Source organism: Nanorana parkeri, unplaced genomic scaffold (genome assembly GCF_000935625.1).
Source record: "Nanorana parkeri isolate BGI_ZX_2015 unplaced genomic scaffold, ASM93562v1 scaffold1275, whole genome shotgun sequence".
Classification (NCBI taxonomy): Eukaryota; Metazoa; Chordata; class Amphibia; order Anura; family Dicroglossidae; genus Nanorana; species Nanorana parkeri.
In genome coordinates this window covers 266,130-286,020 of record NW_017307543.1, presented here as the reverse complement: position 1 = coordinate 286,020, position 19,891 = coordinate 266,130, and the positions used below count along the sequence as shown (strand labels likewise).

The 19,891-nt window shown below is 47.1% G+C and overlaps 1 protein-coding gene across 1 annotated transcript in view; it reads left to right on the top strand.

The window, feature by feature from the left end:
* LOC108797428 (trafficking protein particle complex subunit 9-like) overlaps positions 1–6,333 on the top strand; it is a 214,008-nt gene extending 207,675 nt beyond the window's left edge. Inside the window, exons 3-4 of the mRNA XM_018569017.1 lie at positions 3,567–3,790; positions 6,120–6,333. Coding sequence (XP_018424519.1) covers positions 3,567–3,790; positions 6,120–6,299 — 404 coding nt within the window. The 3' untranslated portion in view covers positions 6,300–6,333. The remainder of the gene's footprint in view (positions 1–3,566; positions 3,791–6,119) is intronic.
* Positions 6,334–19,891: the final 13,558 nt, after the last annotated feature.

Sequence of the window (19,891 nt, the reverse complement as noted above, 5' to 3'; positions counted from 1 at the left end):
GAAAGAACTGAAGTCAGAGGATCGGCATTTACAGGGGAAGGTTGACTATAGCAGCCCATGTATTTCGTATCTAAGGGGTATTTTATGATATATTATATCAGGACCTTTAATCAAGCAGCCCTGAGACGGTTGCCTTAGGTGGCATCTCTTTGGGTCACGTGGGGGGTGGCTGGCAGAGTGGCATGGCCTCTTTGCTGCTAAATATTTGCTGTGTGCCTGCCGCCCCCTATCCGGTTAGAGCGTCCCAGGTTGTTAGAACCGGGTAGGGTGAATGTAGGGAGGACCATACATATCTCCCTGCCCATTTTTTAGCAACCTGGGACGCTCTGGCGTCTCACCAAGCTCCTCACAAACAGTGACATCACTGGTTGCTAGGAGCCGGGTGGGATGCCGGCCAGAGCGTCCCAGGTTGCTAAGAGCCGGGTGGGAGATGCAGAGCCTGTAGAGGACAGCATCACTCGGTCTGGCGGTGATGTCTCCTCTACCCACTTCCCACTGCTCTCATTGTGTGCACCCGCCACCACCACCGTATCTTATATCCAAGGGTCCTCTGGTAGGTCCAGCAATGTCTCGGGTCTTTCCTCTTCTACTGGTGGGCGGTCATAATTTCTGCACTGAATTGAGCACAGGTTATGACGTGTGATCGTCGTGCAGTAATGGTCTGAATTAGCGCCGTGTGATGACGTACCACCGGAGTGCGGTCATCGACTGGGCTCAGAGGAAGGTTGTTGACTGCCATCATTCTGTTGCCTGGCTGTCACCCTGCGCCATATATATTGATCAGGAGTTCTAAGGTCACTTTGACTTGAGACTGAGGGCCACTCATAATATGTGCGGACAACTTTAGATATTTAATCCCTATTGAATTTACAGTTTAATTCAGCTGGATACATTCTTGGTCCATCAAAACAAAAGGTTCAGTTCAAGCATCCAAAGCCTGAGTAGAACAGCCTGGCCCCTGCCCGCATGCTGCAGATAATGACCCTTGGTCTGTGTGTGGAAGTAGTGGAGTCTCTGCAGGAGATCCAGCAACCCGAGTCAGAACTAGACTCCCCTATCAACAAAGCTCATCCCAGCTGCTGATTGGAGAGCTCTTGCTCTGACTAAGCAGGGGGCATGTTAGACCTCTGCAGAGAGACAACAGCTTCCACACAGAGATCTAGGTTCTTTCTCTACCGAAGGCTCGCAGGGTATAGGCTGTTGTAGTCCTTATACTGCTGTCTAATGAATACCAACTGTTAGGGCCCATTTGTACATCCTACGTTCCTTTTTGTTGCATTTATGTGTGCTTTATAATGCCTTAAGGTGCGTTGTGTTGGGGCAGCCCACTCATAATCACCAGCGTGTGTTGGAGCCATGTTGCCTGAGTGTGTTGAAGTACCATTCAAAATGAATGACACTGCAACATGTGAATGCACGCAATGTGCATTGCGGTAACTTGATGGTCACTTCAACTCCATGGACTCGATGAACTCGATTTTTCAACCTATGTAGCCGCATGAAGAAAGTGTCTTTTTGCCCTAAGACTTTGCACGCCTTTTCCACGACCAGATACCCTATCCCTAAGCGCCATGGGGCACCTTATAATAGACCACCATGGATGTCCACACCACATAAAGGAGGTTCTTAGGCTCTGATGAAGGGAGCATGGCCCCGAAAACACGTTTGGTCACATTTGCTACACTGGCTGAACTCGGCAGGTCGAACCGGAGATATTCCCACGAATCTGGCCGTACTGTGACGCGATTTATTGCTGCGTGTTCTTAATCATATATTACATACTTCACCAGGACGAGGCGTTCCATCTTTTTACATTTACTGTGCACACCTTTTGTATTGATGCACCTGGAATGGGTTTGGCTTATTCTAACTGAACGTTGACTTTGGCTTCCACAAGCTGGGCGGGTCTCGGGATGAAAAGCCGAGTCACACGAGGCCGCGTCCACATGCCAAAAACAGATATTTGACTAACGTGTACATGTAACCAGGAGGCCGCTTCTCCGATTAGGAGCAGATGATTTACATATTGCCCCCGGAGGGCCGTTATAAGATCTCTGCAAGTAATAATTATTCGGAGAGGATGTCTGGGTTTGTGAAAGAACAGGAATTTGTCTTTGGTTATCAACAGATGGATCCATCACGATTGAGTGAGAAAAACTAATGATGCTTTGTTGAGGCCTCTGTTTCCTTTTTATTAATGTCATCTCTGCAATTATAGATTACAGCCCCACTGCAGGAAATGATCATGCTGGAACATGGCTGGATGGAATTTTATACTCCGGTACTTTTTTTTTTTCATGCATGTGGCGCTTAAAACTGGTTAATATCTCGGAGTGACCACAATCCCCCCCCCCTCCATTTTTCCCCAGTGGTCGGCTGTTCCCCGGCCACTGGGATAGGAAGTGAGGGAATGCCTCCCCAACCAGGGATGTTCCTACACTATTTGCCGGGGGGAGTGGGGATTAGTGCTGCCGGTTAATGGTACTTCTGGGGCAGGGTGGTTGGGGGTGCTTCCAGTGAATGGTACTTCTGGGACAGGGTGGTTGGGGGTGCTGCCAGTGAATGGTCCTTCTGGGGCAGGGTGGTTGGGGGTGCTGCTAGTGAATGGTCTTTCTGGAGCATGGTATTTAGTGGTGCTGCCAGTGAATGGTCCTTCTGGGGCAGGGTGGTTGGGGGTGCTGCTAGTGAATGGTCTTTCTGGAGCAGGGTATTTGGTGGTGCTGCCAGTTAATGGCCCTTCTGGGGCAGGGTGGTTGGTGGTGCTGCCAGTTAATGGTCCTTCTGGGGCAGGGTGGTTGGGGGTGCTGCCAGATAATGGCCCTTCTGGGGCAGGGTGGTTGGTGGTGCCGCCAGTTAATGGTCCTTCTGGGGCAAGGTGGTTGGTTGGTGCTGCCAGTTAATGGTCCTTCTGGGTCAGGGTGGTTGGGGGTGCTTAGGCTTGGATGATTTTAAATCTGGGTCCAGCGGCCCTGTCCGACGTCCCGCCCAGTTCCCTGAAGCCTCCTTGGATCTATTGAACAAAGGGCAGGAAGTAAAGGGAAACATTCGCAGTGGGTTTTGTTGAGAGGTATAACCCTTCTTTTTCTCTGCAATATATACAGTTTGGTCACACATGATGGGTCCTTGCCTGGGACTTCTTCCATGGTGGTGGTGGTAGATCCTCATCTTATCATGAATGGCTTTTACAAAGTGAGTGAGTGCCGCTCAGTCCAAGTATACTGCCAGCCCAGACCACATGATGAGGCACCCCCAGGAGGCGGGTCCATGACAGCCTGGGCTCCCAGGAAGTAGGGCCATCATTCTTCCAAAAAGAGGAGCAGCGACCTGGAGTGGTGAGTCTGCGAGGACAGCGCCGGACTGGGGATGAGTAAAAGGAACATGGAGTTCTACTTTAACTGTTCTAATGCATTCACTTCCACTGCAGCCTGGACCGCGTTCCTGTTTAGGGGTTCAGTAAATGTTCTTCATCAGTAAATGTCAATAAAGTTGTCTGTGATTCTAATAAGTAAATTGTTTTCTGGATTACCTATCGGAATTATTCACCTGCGCACGCTTTTGTGTTACAGATTTGCTGGTAGACGGGAAACCATGTGACTACGACATCATGGCGGACTGCAAAGTCGGGGACCCCATACGCCTGGAGGTCAGACTGACCAATCGCAGCAGCAGCGCTGTGGGCCCGTTTGCCCTGACGGTGATCCCGTACCAAGATTACCAGAACGGCATCCATAACTACGACCTGAAGAACATTGTCACCTTCGTCGGCTCCAACACCTTCTACATTAACCCTGTAAGTGTGCACGACGCAGCGATTACTGCACACGCATTCGACATACGCACTGCAGCAAACGCAGAGCTGCTGCCCATGAACAATGCTTGACTACTCCTCAAATTGTTAAAGAAATGTAAACCTAGAACCAGCAATGTCACATATTGCAGCTTCCCAGTCCTTATATGTGTTGGCTGCATTAGTTTTCTTTTTACACGCTTTTGTTTCCCTGTTTATTTCTACCTGGTTATCGAGCAGGTAATGCACTTCCTGTATTAGGGTGACAACACTCAGTCACTGTACTGTATTCTAGCTTTTGAGCTGCAGCGTTGTCACCCTACTACAGAGGAGCTTTCTGTAGTCCTGTCCTAGAGTGACAACACTCAGTCACTGTACTGTATCGTATCTTTGGAGCTGCAGCGTTGTCACCTTAGGACAGGACTACAGAAAGCTCCTCTGTCCTAGGGTGACAACACTCAGTCACTGTACTGTATCTTTGGAGCAGCAGCGTTGTCACCTAGGGCAGGACTACAGAAACCTCCCCCCATCCTGTGCAGCTGCTAAACCAGCTGCTGATGAGTCCTTAAAACTTAACTAAAGGGGGAACTCTGTGGAAAAAGTCTTAACCCTTTCAGTGAGGCTACCCTTGCACTGCAAGGGTCAAGTACTCATTTGTGTCTAGGTTGAAAAAAAGTTATACTCACCCGAACCTTAGATCTGGCCAGCTGTGACAGCCTCCAGCCTCTCTCCGCCTACATTGCAGCGATGGTATGTTCCTCGGCATCTTCACGTCCTATACACTGTATAGAATGTGATGACTCGAGGAATCTTAGACCACTGCAGCGGAGGGGGAGCGAGACAGAAGGGACTGGTCTAAGAGCAAGCTGAGTCAGAGGTTAAGACTTTTCCCCCGAAGTTCTGCTTGAATATTATACCCTAAATTGAGTTCATTGCTTGCACCAGGGCTGAGGGCTCCTGAGAGGAGTACTGGGGCCGGGTGCTGAGATGTTTTCAGGAAGCTCACCCCGCTGGCCCCTCCCATAATCACATTCTGCCGGCATTGCCTAGAGAAGCCCAGGGACCCACTGATGATGTCACTGGGTCTGTTATAAGATACGTAATGTAAGATACGTAACCTCATTAGCATGGTGAATAGGGGGAGGGACCAGGGAAGGCGAAATGTAAGCAGATCCAGCTTCAGCTTTAATAAAGAACTATGGCCAATGCTTTTTTTGGTGTTAGTTCTCTTTTGGGTACCAGGAGGACATATACTAATGTCGTCCTATGGCCCAAGACTCAGCATATAGCAGGCTATTTCCCGCTGTATGCTGACGGCACAGAGCCACGCTGCTGCCTTCACACGTCGGCTCTAACCAGTGGGGAAGCTAGACATTCTGTCACCCAGGGAAAAGGTTCAGAGTTACTCCTCCCCAAGGGAGAAGTCCTCCATTTACACACCACGTGGCGCCCCTCCTAAAGTGGCACCCGGGGCACATACCTCCCCCCAGTCCCCCCAGCTTCTGCCCTGGCCCTATGGGGATAAGTGCATTTCACTGTCCCCATAGCTTTCCTTTAATTGTATGGGATCCGCTGAAGAGTTAGGTTACGGTCAGGGGCGTAACTAGAAATCACAGGGCCCCATAGCAAAATTTTGTATAGGGCCCTGTGATTTCTACTTACGCCCATTGCAGAGACCACTTGAGATCCCACACAGCCCACCTGATTGTGACCCTGCAGAGCCCATCATAGAATCTCTATGGTGGGCTCTGCAGGGTCTCAGGTGGGCTGCTCGGACTCCTTACCTGTCCGCCTCTTCTTCCTCCACGGCCGCTGATGGGCTCCTCTGTCACCGGGCCCACCTCTTCCTCTGTCACCGGACCCCGCCTCCTCCTCTGGTGCCGACCCCAGGTCCTGCCTCCTCCACTGCCAGGTCCAGCCTCCTCCACCGCCGCTGCTGGCTCTCACTGACTAAGCTGCGGCTGTGGAGAGGAACACGCTGCAGCATAGATTGCTGTCAGTGATCTGAACGGCGGCACTTACCTCTTCGCAGCCGCCAGTGACAGCCAGCAGCATATGAGATGCCATAGCGACCCAGGCGGCCCGCACGGCATCAGGTATGTACTGGCCGGGCCCCCCTGTGCCCCGGGCCCCATAGCGGCCGCCTGGGTCGCTATGGCGATTGTTACGCCACTGGTTACGGTTAGGTGTCAGGACATGCAGAAACATTTATATCACATTTCCAAGCTATCAGTGTCCCCTGCTTGCTCTCCATACATCTGCCCTGGTGTTTCGGCGAAGGGCTCCTTCCACCCTCTCCTAACCAGTGACAACTCTCGTTTTTTTTTTACAGGTCCAGCCGACGGAATTTTCCGTGTGTTTCGGCTCTTTGCTCTTCCTCTACACCGGAGATTTTTACCTGGATATAAAGTTTCAAGACGACAACTCGGCCCGCGAACTGCCTCTTTCTTGGTTCTGCCTCCCCAGCGTCCATATACGTGCCGTGAATGCCATCAGCGAGGCGCAGTTCTGAACAGACACCTCGAATCTTTAAATTATTTCACACAGTTTTTTTTATGCGGGATTCGTTACTTTCCAGAGATTTCATTATTCTCAGAGTCAGACGTCACTTAGCAGCTTACACGAATGTTATCCGAATTTCACTATAAAGGTAACTTTTTGCTTCTCTCTGACCTCAGACAACTGCCGGATCAAACGTTCTATGCAGCACATGATTTAAGTGAAGTGACTAAGAGCATGCACAGAAGGAACTATGCTGAGGGAAACAGATGCATATGGGCTGTGGTGTTATAGGAACGAGACATCCCCAACATTTGGGTACATGTGTCTGTTACTTGTTTATCCCTGCTGGCCACTCATGGCCTCCATATAACAAAAAGCTGGGGATATTTTATATCACACCACATATAGGGAACCCAATGTTTGCAGGTGAACTTATCGGCCAAGTAGACTTGAATTGGCAGAACTTTCATACTAGCAACATAGCTCACAGGGGACAGCAAGGGGGAAAGATTATATTTGCTTGAATACAACAAGTCAGGTGGCACTTATTCTCTTAGTATTTAATATGGACGGGGCGGGGCATAAGAGAAATTGCATACCAGAAACCGGTTTGCCCCCAGGGTTCCTTAAGGCTTTTTCCTTCTCTCCTTTGGTTAGAGGTGCTCAAAGTTCTAAGAAAATAAAACACAGGCACTACCCATGGACGGCGGTGCTGGATTATTGCTGCTGAGATACCATCATGGTCAGTGGGCAGGTCCTGTGAACATACGGGCCTGCCTAATCCCTGGCAGGGGTTGTTCTTCGGGTGATAAAATAAAAGCCAGTGAGCTACAAATAGTTGCCGGCATTCATTTATTAAAGGGTCTTCCTGTTGGGTTTCTTTCCCCTCTATGTCCCATTGGGGAGATTTCCCCTCCATTTCCTGTCCTATGTGGGCAGGTCCTGTGAACATACGGGCCTGCCTAATCCCTGGCAGGGGTTGTTCTTCGGGTGATAAAATAAAAGCCAGTGAGCTAAAAATAGTTGCATGCATTCATCTGATTAAAAGGTCTCCCTGTTGGGTTTGTTTCCTATCTATGTCCCATTGGGGAAATTTCCCCTCCATTTCCTGTCCTAGAGATACAGCAGGAAGTGAGAGAAGATCCATCAAGAAAGATAGGAGAGTAAGAGGAAATTCCTTCTTAGTACTCACCGTAACAGGTGCCCTGTTGGAAGGTTAACCCTCATCTCTTGTTCCAGTGACAACTATAACATTTTGGATTGCCCCTTTCCCTTCTGCGCTGGTGAGAAGTTTATTGTTACATAAGAAAACAAAAGGACAGAGGGATTTGGACACACAAGGTCACAGCCATGGGTACATGGGGAGGTATAGGATTCTATGAGGAGGCGTGAAATGTTCATTCCATGTGATGTTCAAGTCTGAATACAAGTTAATTCCATTGAAATACTGTTTATAAGGCTGACGCGTTTTGGTAATAATTTTCTGGTACCTGGACTTGAATATCACAGTGTGGCTCTTCAGTTATAGATTCACTCATCCCTATCACAACCTAAGGCCATTGTGGAAACCCTTGGGTGTGCCGAAGCTTCCAGCCAATAGATTCTCTGTATTCACACCACCGCCATACTATTGGATGATGAGAATAATAAAATAAACATCTAAAGAAAGCTCAGGATTCCAAAACTATTCATCAGCACATTCATTCCATGTGACCCTTTTGGCAAAACTTGAACTTCAGCTGTCAGAGCTGTCAGAATCTTTCTCCTTCGACCAGTGAACGCCGTCGCTTCATGACTCGGACCAGAGACGGCCAATCTGTGTTACTGCCGAAAAGACGCAAAGAGCCGAATTCAGATCTCTGTATGGACTGCCGGAGGACGATGAACTGATACGGACAGAACACCGGGATCCAATGATTTTTGTCTGTACCAAAGAATAGAGTGCCCAACCGGGGTAAAGGATATATAAGTGATATACGTGCTGAAGGGTGCTAGCAAAATATTCTGTACCACACACAACCTATTACCTACCAATGAGGGACCCCGGGACCTTCCATCAGCACATTATATCCCCCTCTCCCCATCAATACATTATACTCCCCAGGCAGTACATTATATCCCCCTCTCCCCACGCCAGTAGAATATATCCCCCCTCTTCCTATGCACTACATTATATCCCCCTCTCCCCAGGTAGTACATTATATCCCCCTCTCCCCAGGTAGTACATTATATCCCCCTCTCCCCAGGTAGTACATTATATCCCCCTCTCCCCAGGTAGTACATTATATCCCCCTCTCCCCAGGTAGTACATTATATCCCCCTCTCCCCAGGTAGTACATTATATCCCCCTCTCCCCAGGTAGTACATTATATCCCCCTCTCCCCAGGTAGTACATTATATCCCCCTCTCCCCAGGTAGTACATTATATCCCCCTCTCCCCAGGTAGTACATTATATCCCCCTCTCCCCAGGTAGTACATTATATCCCCCTCTCCCCAGGTAGTACATTATATCCCCCTCTCCCCAGGTAGTACATTATATCCCCCTCTCCCCAGGTAGTACATTATATCCCCCTCTCCCCAGGTAGTACATTATATCCCCCTCTCCCCAGGTAGTACATTATATCCCCCTCTCCCCAGGTAGTACATTATATCCCCCTCTCCCCAGGTAGTACATTATATCCCCCTCTCCCCAGGTAGTACATTATATCCCCCTCTCCCCAGGTAGTACATTATATCCCCCTCTCCCCAGGTAGTACATTATATCCCCCTCTCCCCAGGTAGTACATTATATCCCCCTCTCCCCAGGTAGTACATTATATCCCCCTCTCCCCAGGTAGTACATTATATCCCCCTCTCCCCAGGTAGTACATTATATCCCCCTCTCCCCACGCCAGTAGAATATATCCCCCCTCTTCCTATGCACTACATTATATCCCTCTCTCCCCAGGCAGTACATTATATCCTCCTCTCCCCAGGCAGTACATTATATCCTCCATCTCCCCAGGCAGTACATTATATCCCCCTCTTCCCAGACAGTACATTATATCCCCCTCTCCCCAGGCAGTACATTATATCCTCCTCTCCCCAGGCAGTACATTATATCCCCCTCTCCCCAGGCACTACATTATATCCCCCTCTCCCCAGGCAGTACATTATATCCCCCTCTCCCCAGGCACTACATTATATCCCCTCTCCCCAGGCACTACATTATATCCCTCCGTTCAGTTAATAGAGCTCCCGGTGCAGTGAATCTGAAGAAGTTGCTGAGGATGTCATCTTCCCTGTAATTTGTATTTCACTGACTTCTGGGAGAGACTTAAGAAGGGGGACGAGCGTTCTGGGAAAGCCGTCCCTCAGTCTGAGGGCTCTGCCCATAGTGCCAAGACAAGGATGATTTATTTCATTGTATTTATTTATTGGCAGTTATAGAAAATCATGGCTGGACGCATCTCGAAATGGAACGGCGACTTTTAATAACATTAAGACACAGAATAGCTTGTGCAGGAATAATATATGCCGTGTCAGGTTTTAATGGCCCAATAGCAGCTGTTCAATTACATGAGCACTACACTGATGATAATGTATTTTTCGTGAGAGGACTTCTTAAAGTGGCATTCGAGTCAAGGATGACACCTAGCACCTTGGCATGAGGGGAGGTTTGGATAGTTGTGTTATCAATCTCAACTGAAAAGTAGGGGGAAGGTGCACGGGGTGGGGGAGGAAATATCAGGAGCTCAGTTTTTGAAAGGTTGAGCTTTAAGAAGTGTTGCGACATCCAGACTGATATGTCAGTTAGTAGATTAGTTACACGCAAGGACACAGAGGGGGAGAGTTGCGGAGTAGAAAGATACATTTGAGTGTCATCGGCATTGACATTGCATGACATTGTTCGGTAACACCTACAGGTCTTGTCCCTCCCACAGGCTGTAAGTGGACCAGAATTTGTTTAATGTGTTTTTTTAAGGAGTTGCTTTATGCCTGTGACTTGCTGACAACACAAGGTACACTATATTCCCAAAAGTTGTGGGACGCCGGCCTTTACAAGCACATGAACTTTAATAGCATCCCAGTCTTAGTCTTAGTCCGTAGGGTTCAATATTGAGTTGGCTCCGCTATAACAGCTTCAACTCTTCTGGGAAGATGTCCACAAGGTTTAGGAGTGTGTCTATGGGAATGTTGGACCATTTGTGAGGTCAGGTACTGATGTTGGACGAGAAGGCAGGGCTCGCAGTCTCCTCTATAATTCATACCAAAGGTGTTCTATAGGGTTGAGGTCAGGAGTCTGTGCAGGCCAGTCAAGTTCCTCCACCCCAAACTCACTCATCCATGTCTTTATGGTCTGTAGCTATTGAAAAAGACATAAAAGCGTGATTGGTCACTCCAGAGAACACGTCTCCACTTCTCTAGAGTCCAGTGGTGGTGTGCTTTACAACACGGCATCCGACGCTTTGCATTGCACTTGGGTGATGTAAGGCTTGGGTGCAGCTGCTCGGCCATGGAAACCCATTCCATGAAGATCTCTACGCACTGTTGTTGTGCCAATCTGAAGGCCACATGAAGTTTGGAGGTCTGTAGCTATTGATTCTGCAGACAGTTGGCGACTTCTGCGTACTGTGCGCTTCAGCATGCGCTGACCCCGCTCTGTCATTTTACGTGGCCTACCACTTCGTGGCTGAGTTGCTGTTGTTCCTAGTTGCTTCCACTTTGTTATAATACCACTAATAGGTGACCGTGGAATATTTAGTAGCAAGCTTGAATTCACTGAGCTGAGAGCGACCCATTCTTTCACAAATGTTTGTAGAAGCGTCTGCATGCCGAGGTGCGTGATTCTATACACCTGTGGCCATGGAGGTGATTGGAACACCTGAATCCAATGATTTAGAGGGGTGTCCCAATACTTTGGGCAATATAGTGTACCTGTATTTCAGTGCCATTGTTACCTTTTCAGGCTGGGACAGGTTCACTTTATTGCATTTATTGCAGAATCTTTACTGAGTAGTCTCCTACTGACCTTCACTTTTAGCATTGCAATGTACAGCAACCCGTAGAATCCATAACAGGAAGATAGCCCAGCATTTATATCCACACAGGTAGCACAGACACCTTAATCCAATCACCATGGAATGTGGCCAGGTAGATATTAATTGACCAAAGACACCAAAGGATGGGATTATGTATCTAGAACGGGTGTTCTGGGAGGGTTCGGCAACTTTTATACCTCCCATCCTGTTCTTGGACCATCGTCTGACATGTCTGGGAAGGTTCTCTTTGATCCAGATCATGGTAAAGCTAGTAATATCCAGTCACGTTTAACTGGACTTCAGTTCTACAGGTTCTACAGTGTTGAAGACATCCTCTTGCTTCTCCACGGCACTTTTTCAGTTCTAATGAGTGTCAGGAAGATACCCCAGCATTTATATCCACACAGGTAGCTTAGACACCTTAATCCAATCACTTTGGAATGTACTCAGGTAGATGTTAGTTGACCAAGGACACCAAAGGTTGGGATTATGTATCTAGAATGGTGGTGGGTGCTGGGGGGTTTGACAACTTGTAATAGTCACATTCAACTGGACTTCAGATCTACAATGTTGAAGAGATTCTCTTCCTTCTCCACGCCACTTCTTCAGTTCTAATGGGTGTCAGGAAGATACCCCAGCATTTATATCCACACAGGTACCACAGACACCTTAATCCAATCCCCATGGAATGTGGCCAGGTTGATGTTAACATTGATGTTACATGCACACAGGTAGCACCAACACCTTAATCCAATCACCATGGAATGTGTCAAGGCAGATGTTAAAATACCGGGATTGATGGTATAAAAGGTGTGGAACCACCTTCTTCTAGTTACATAATCCACTGCTTGGTGTCTGTGCAGGTGTTATCCCTTCTATTTACATGGCTGAAGGTGTGAAGTGTGAGATCTCTGGGGTAGAGCTGTTAAAACAACATTATATGTAAAAGAGAGACGGTGTTGAAGGCCCTCACCCATGTTCAGGGATGGTTGTTACAATATGATGTAGTCTTTCACACTTCTTGTGAACCAGTTGTCCTCTCTGTACCTCACCGTTTTGGAAAGAATGTCCCTTTGCAGTAAAGTGTAGGAAGATTTCTGAGTCTTCAGCTGCAGAATTTGCTTTCCTGTTTTGGGCCACTAGTTTGTCCAAAGGTTGTTTCATCTCCCCAATGTACAGGTCTTTGCATTCCTCTCTACACCTCACTGCATAAACCAAGTCACTCGGCTTGTGTTTGGATGTTGGGTCTTTTGGATGTTCAAGCTTCTATCTCAATTTTTCTGGCCTTGAAGGACACAAGGATAAAGATCTTTCTGTTTTTTTCCGGCTATATACATAATGGTTATATCAATTCTGTGTACTGTGCCTCTCTCCTCTGTTCAATTGTGTTTTTGCTTGACCTTTACCAAAAGCCCAGTCTGGTTAGCCACAAACCTTTGAAGCCTCCTGAGATGTCTTTGGTCTTTGTCCTTAGACTTGGTGTTTGTTGTTACCATCTCAGCCCAATGTTGCAGAGTTCTAATTAGGGATGTCCAGATACCAGTTCAGATACCAGTGCCGATACTTGGCATTTTCATGAGAACTACCAGGGTTGCAGCGGTTGCAGCTGTGACCGGGCTCTGAAGCTCCACCACTGTCCTGAAATCATTAGTCTGTATTGTTTTAGAAAAACTGTCACATGACAATAAACAAAAATGTATCAGTACTTGTATCTGTGAGTACTTGGGCAAGTATCAGTACTTGTACTCGCAAAAATGGTATCGGTGCATCTATATTATATATTTATAAAAACAAAATCATACATTAATACAGAGATGTATAAATCCCAGGAGCTCCGTGTGCTCCTTACAAATGACAGCTGCCTCCTAACTTTTGAATTTTTCTCTAGTCTAGTCTTGGAGTTGGAAAAGTATCTGTACTTGTACTTGTACCGAGCACAGTACTTGGTATCCGTGCATCCCCAGTTCTAATACTCGAAAGTTTGTATTCCAGTGGGTGGTGGGAGTCAAAAAGCAGATAATGGTCTCTGTGGGTAGGTTTCCTGTAGACACCAACGACCAGGTTGTTCCTCACTTGAGCATGCAATCAAAAATAATAATTTCCAGGTATAGGACATATACAGTAGGGACGGGGTGTCCCTATATGTCCCATAGCTGGAAATTGTTCTTGCAAGGGGGTTGGAGGTCATCCTCCTGCAACTATTTAGCAATGAGCACCTCAGTAGCCAATCACCAGTCCACAACAGTGTCAAGCAGGACAGAGGGCTTATCTCTGTTTATCTACTGACCTCATATTTGTAAAGATATTTTTGGGGATTAAAACTAGAAAAGCAAGACATAGAGGGTCAGGCCATGGTGCTGGTTCATGATAAAGTGGACCTAGTGTCAGATATGTTTTCTTTCTTCATGCTAAGTAATGTGTACATGTTACTCTTCCGGGTATTTATTACCCCTCAAGGTGATCCTTGCGCTCCCCCCAACAATGCCTTCATCTGCTTTTCTCTCCTGAAGGATAGAGCCATCTTTGCTCAGACATCATTCAGGGTGGCTGATTTGAGCTCCTCATGGGCGGCTTCTTAATTTCAAAAAGTGTAACATACTATTGCTGCTATGTTGTGACATTTCAGAATGTTTAGCATAAAGTTACTGAAAGATCCACGGTAAACCAAGCAATGAAAGGTAAAATGACTTGAAATTAGTGGACATTGACCCCCATGAAGAAGAATATGGTTGCACCACCCAGCCACACACACACACACAAATACCCGGCTTCGGCAAAGTGTAGAGAACATCGGAGTCTCTCAGATAAAAGCATGTTTTCTCTCCCTTATACTATCATATGGAGAATCATTTAATTCTGTCCCTGCAGCCTCCTGACCTGTCTCTTAATAACCTCATTAGCAGGCGCGCAGTGTAATAGATCGCGCAGTTGCCGCGCTGACAGCTCACGATAGGGAATGCTGGGTGCTTTTTTTTTTTCTTTTGAAGGATCATTATCGTATCATAATCTCCGAGCCGATATAAACTCACACCCGGGTCCAGGGGTTACACGTGGGATGAACACATTCCCTAATTACTCTGTCACCTTTTTTTTCCTGACATGCCCCCTGCTAGTTTTGCGGCGGACGATCTATTTATTATGGGACTGTCACGCCGTTCAAGACAGTGAGGCTGTTAAAGCTGAACAACGGGATAAGCAAATATTGTCCGCATACAAGAGCCATGTGTATTCTTCTGGAATCCTGGTGAGCTTTGTGTATTCCTTCCAGATCTGTGCAGAAACTTGAGCTTCCTGTAATAAAGACCGCTCACTGCTCCTTTCTCTCCTTGTGTAGGGTGACTGGTCTTGTCTCCGCCCCTTCCTGTAATAAAGACGTTCACTGCTGCTCTCTCCCTCTGTGCAGGGTGACTGGTCTTGTTTCCGCCCCCTCTTGTAATAAAGACCGCTCACTGCTGCTTTCTCTATGCAGGGTGACTGGTCTTATCTCTGCCCCCTCCTGTAATACAGACCACTCCCTGCTGCTCTCTCCTTGTGCAGTGTGACTGGTCTTGTCCCCGCCCCCTCTTGTAATACAGACCGCTCACTGCTGCTCTGTCCTTGTGCAGGGTGACTGGTCTTGTCTCCGCCCCCTCCTGTAATAAAGACCGCTCACTGCTGCTCTCTCTCCTTGTGCGGGGTGACTGGTCTTGTCTCCACCCCTTCTATAGTTTTCTGCACGCCCGCTGGGCCCCTCCCACAGCTCTGCTCACTGCACAACCTTTGTGCAGCTGGGTTTATAAGGCATTTGGTGCACACAAAATGGATTTACACCTCCCTTCTCTTCCACCTATCCTCGTACAGGACAGGCACTCCCCCTGTAAGCCTGATTTCGGCCAGCATGTGGCAACACAAAGATTTCAGTTGGCATTGCATGCCTAAAGCAGGGCTAAGTGTAGAAAACAACCACTCTCACAGAACTGCATGTCCCGGACATCGGGAGATTCCACACCCCTGCCGCCCCTCTGCTCCCTGCCGTCCCGAAGTCGGGTCTCTGTGGCCTTGTGGGAAATGCGGCCCTGAATGTATACCGTATAGAGATTCAATGTTACAATCTTTTATGGGTTTAACAAATAGAAAATCTGTGAATGTCAAAGAACCGTATAATAAAAAACTGAAACCCTTTATGAATGGCGTCCTCGCCTACGATAAATACCCGCCTTCCCTTTCCATATCTCAGGTGTGATAGTATTTGGAAAGAGGATATAGGTGTGCAGATAATGAATGAGCTCCTCTGATTTTCCTAAATGTTTTTTTTTTTTATTTCACCGATTTTGCATTATGACAAAAATTCAGAGAGAGGGCGTCTTCATTTAAGACTTGCTAAAAATAGAAAAAAAATCTGGAAGCCTGCAGAGGATTGTGGGAGGAGAGAGATTTGTGTTCACCATATGAAAGCTGCAAACCTTCACTCCCTATTTGAATAATTGAAACCCCCCCCCTTACAGGAGGGTGTCATCCAATGGGGAGTCGGCGCCTTCCCTGTAATCTGCTCTTTGCGAGGCGCGGTTCTGTTCTGGGCACGCAGCTCCGACTGGCAGAGGTACAGCGGCCTTTTCATATGACTGGCGAAGGGCAAAAGTTAGTGAGCGATCAGCGGTGGGGAGACGATGACTGAATATGTTGTCGGTTAACAATGTATCACCGATGAGGTCATAGTATGCAAATTGTATTATTAATATCACACTTCCTACATGGATGACGCTTCCTATGTGAGCTTCAACTCATGCCTACAGTGGCTGATAGCTCTGAGCTTTGTGGAACCACATGCACCAGCAGGTCGTGTACATTCTTAGCCAGAAGGAGGTGTGCATTTGGGTTTTAAAGACAAAACCTTTTTAAGTTTTGGATCTTAAGGTCCCCACACACCTTGCGATAATCGTACGATCGCGGGATTTTTCGCGATTATCGTGCAAAAATCGCACAGTGTATGGGCACCTTAAGTCACATGATCACCCATACCCAGAAGTACCAGCCATCTCCAGTGGCTAGAGAGGGTGGTGGGGGAATCAAAGAGAGGGCAATAGGTGCTGCAGGGTTTAGGGCATTATGAGCAAATATGTCTCTTTCCTATGCCTAGGCATAGGACAGGTTCACTTTAAAGATACACTATATTGCCAAAAGTATTGGGACACCCCTCCAAATCATTGGATTCAGGTGTTCCATGAAATTTCCTTGCTACTAAATATTCCACGGTCAACTGTTAGTGATATTATAACAAAGAAGAAGCAACTGGGAACAACAGCAACTCAGCCACGAAGTGGTAGGCCACGTAAAATGACAGAGCAGGGTCAGTGCATGCTGGAGCGCACAGTGTGCAGAAGTCGCCAACTGTCTGCAGAGTCAATAGATGCAGACCTCCAAACTTCGTGTGGCCTTCAGATCGGCACAACAACAGTGCGTAGAGAGCTTCATGGAATGGGTTTCAGGGGTTTTCAGGGGTTGGGCTTGGCCCCTTAGTTCCAGTGAAGGGAACTCTTAAGGCATCAGCACACCAAGACATTTTGGACAATTTCATGCTCCCAACTTTTTGGAAACAGTTTAGGGAAGGCCACTTCCTGTTCCAACATGACTGCGCACCAGTGCACAAAGCAAGGCCCATAAAGACATGGATGGGGCAGTTTGGGGTGGAGGAACGTGACTGGCCTGCACAGAGTCCTGACCTCAACCCGATAGAACACCTTTGGGATGAATTAGAGCGGAGACTGCAAGCCCGGCCTTCTCCTCCAACATCAGTACCTGACCTCACAAATGGTCCAACATTCCCATAGACACACTCCTAAACCATGTTGACGCCTTCCCAGAAGAGTTGAAGCTGTTATAGTGGCAAAGGGCGGAGCCAACTCAATACTGAACCCTACGGACTAAGACTGGGATGCCATTAAAGTTCATGTGCGTGTAAAGGCATCCCAATACTTTTGGCAATATAGTGTAGTTTGCAAGAGGTTTCTGTCATAGATGGACTCTACTTCTAAAAAAAGTAGCAGCCTGGAGGTTAAGGTGATTCATATTTATTTGGATGACCCGCCATCGTGAATCGACTATTATTTGGACTCACGCTCTCGGTCGTGAGCTCCCTTGATAGATTCATCTGGCCTTTACACGAGAAGGAACACGGCACAGCCACAGCCTGCAGTGCCTTTTACAGCTTTTATTGATCGTAACTTTTGCACATGCAAATGCTAATTTACATTTAATTATATTTTTGTAGCTTTTTAATTTATTATGCGCTGGAAATGTGTTTCTGAAATCTTATTACCATGCCTGATACTCTTACTTTTTTTTAGAACAATGTAATTGCAGATCGGGATATTGACGTCACCAGTAGCGGCTCCAACACTGCAACTGGCTCTAGAAAGCCAAATGTGTCTATTTATGAGATCTCCAAGGGAGTTGACAAAAGGCAAAGTAATCAAAATTATTATTTTTAGGTAAAAAAAGAACCTCCTAAGAACCTCTGGTCTCTCAAATATAAAGGTCCAATCACAAAAGATCACATGATCTATGGCTTCCCTGTGGATGTTATAAAAGCATATAGTCAATTATTTTCAGTCCTTGGCTATCACAGCGATCACAGGGCTCTGTGTATTTTTTCCTTTGAAAGGGAGCACTGGCCGCCAGAGTGTCTTTTCAGCGCAGTTTATAAATGGTGCTTCATAAAAATGGGTCCACCTTCCCTGTAGCCGTATTTCCAGTGTTTTCTTCCCTCTCTTTCATTGGTAGATTTCACACATCAAGAGAGAGCACATTGGCAATAGGGATGAACTGAGGTTCATACCCAACCCAATCCAATCCAAACCTGAGCACCTCCGAACCTGGAAGTGCCCTGGGGCCACTTGCCCAATAAGCAGCAGGCCAGGACATTCTCCACCCCACAGCTGAACATACAAAAGGGGCAGGATGTCCATATTAGGTATATGCCATTGACCAAATATAGTCATGTGGCCATATAAGGTCAATTACATCACTGTTTCCCCTTTGGTTATGTGCAGCTGCAGGTAGGAAATCCCCTAGCCACAGATTGGGTGGCAGTGGAAGGAGCTTTCATTCGTGTTTGGAGAACCTCCTCCTGTGTTTGGAGAAGCTCAGGTTCAGACCAAATTTGGTCCGAATCTGAACTCATCCCACCTCAACCTAACCACTGTACCATCACGTTCTCAAACAATTCATCCCCACACAGCTACCTCCTCATGTATCACTTCTCCCTCCCTTTTAGATTGTAAGCCCTCAGGGGCAGGGCCCTCCTTACCATCTTGTCTTGAATTGTATTGTGATTGTAATGTCTTCTTTATATTGTAAAGCACTGCGGCATATGTTGTGTGGTGTAACCTAATGCCACGATGAACTAGAGGGTAAAATGTGGTGTAATTGGCCTCTCCTGAGTGGATGGTGGATAAGAAGGCCCCATATAGTTAGTGTTCAGGTGCTCTCAAGACTGGAGATTATGGCACCATTGGCTGGGCTTCCATCAAGAGGTTGAGACTTCAGATATGGTCAGGACCACTGGAGGAGCAACTGTTGTTAGAGAACCTTAGTGTAATTAGCCAACTTTGGAGCCCTTTGTGTTGGGAAGTGGAAGGAATCCCAAGAGAGATAGGGAAAGAGGAGAAGCACCAGAGGAGCGCTGATTAACCCACAGTGATATACTTTCCAAGCCAATCTATAGAGACATTAGAAGAGTGCTGATAAACCGATAGTGATGTGCTTTCCAAGCCAATCTATAGAGACATTAGAAGAGTGCTGATAAACCCATAGTGATATGCTTTCCAAGCCAAGCCGGAAGGGTAACAGGCTGAAGGCCTAGTGCGGTCCTATACATGATGAAGAAAGCATGTAACACTGGGTGTGCCATGAGGGGGGAGCATTCAAAGAATCTCTAAGACCAATGTGGAGATCTACAGTATGACGTGTTTGTGGAGAAACATCTGAAGAACAATCCTCAGTCCACTACAGCATGATCATTACCTAGAGAAGGCTTCCATCACATCAGAGTCCCAATACATCAATATGGAACAAGCTGAAACTTCAAAGGAAAATCACCGACCCAGGCCTGATCAATTACCTACATGATACAAGAGACATGAAAAAGTATTTGCTCAGATCCAAACAGCACCTATAGAGGGATCTCTAGGCAGATTAGAAGGTACAACTGAATGCAACTCTGAATTGATAATGAAATGTGTATTTTAAATGGATACCTGAGTTTGACATGGTATCAGTCTCCTCCATTCCCGGCACAGAAGAATTTAGAGAGGGGGAGGGAGAAGCAGCAGATGTAGGTAATCAGTTGCGCTGCAGTGCAAAGAGCATGCTGATAGGAGGAAAAAGCAGAGTGAGAGAGAGAGAGAGGAGCTAATCAGTCTTCTGCTTTTCCTTTCACTGACCAGTCACAGGGTGGGGAGGTAACCTGTAATTAAAAGTAGGGATGCGCCGATACTGGTTTTTCGGTATCGAGTACCAATATTTTTTTTTCCGGCACTCGCTGATAACGAATACCGATACCAGAAGTCCCATTAAGGAAGCCAGGCGGCATGTAATGACTTG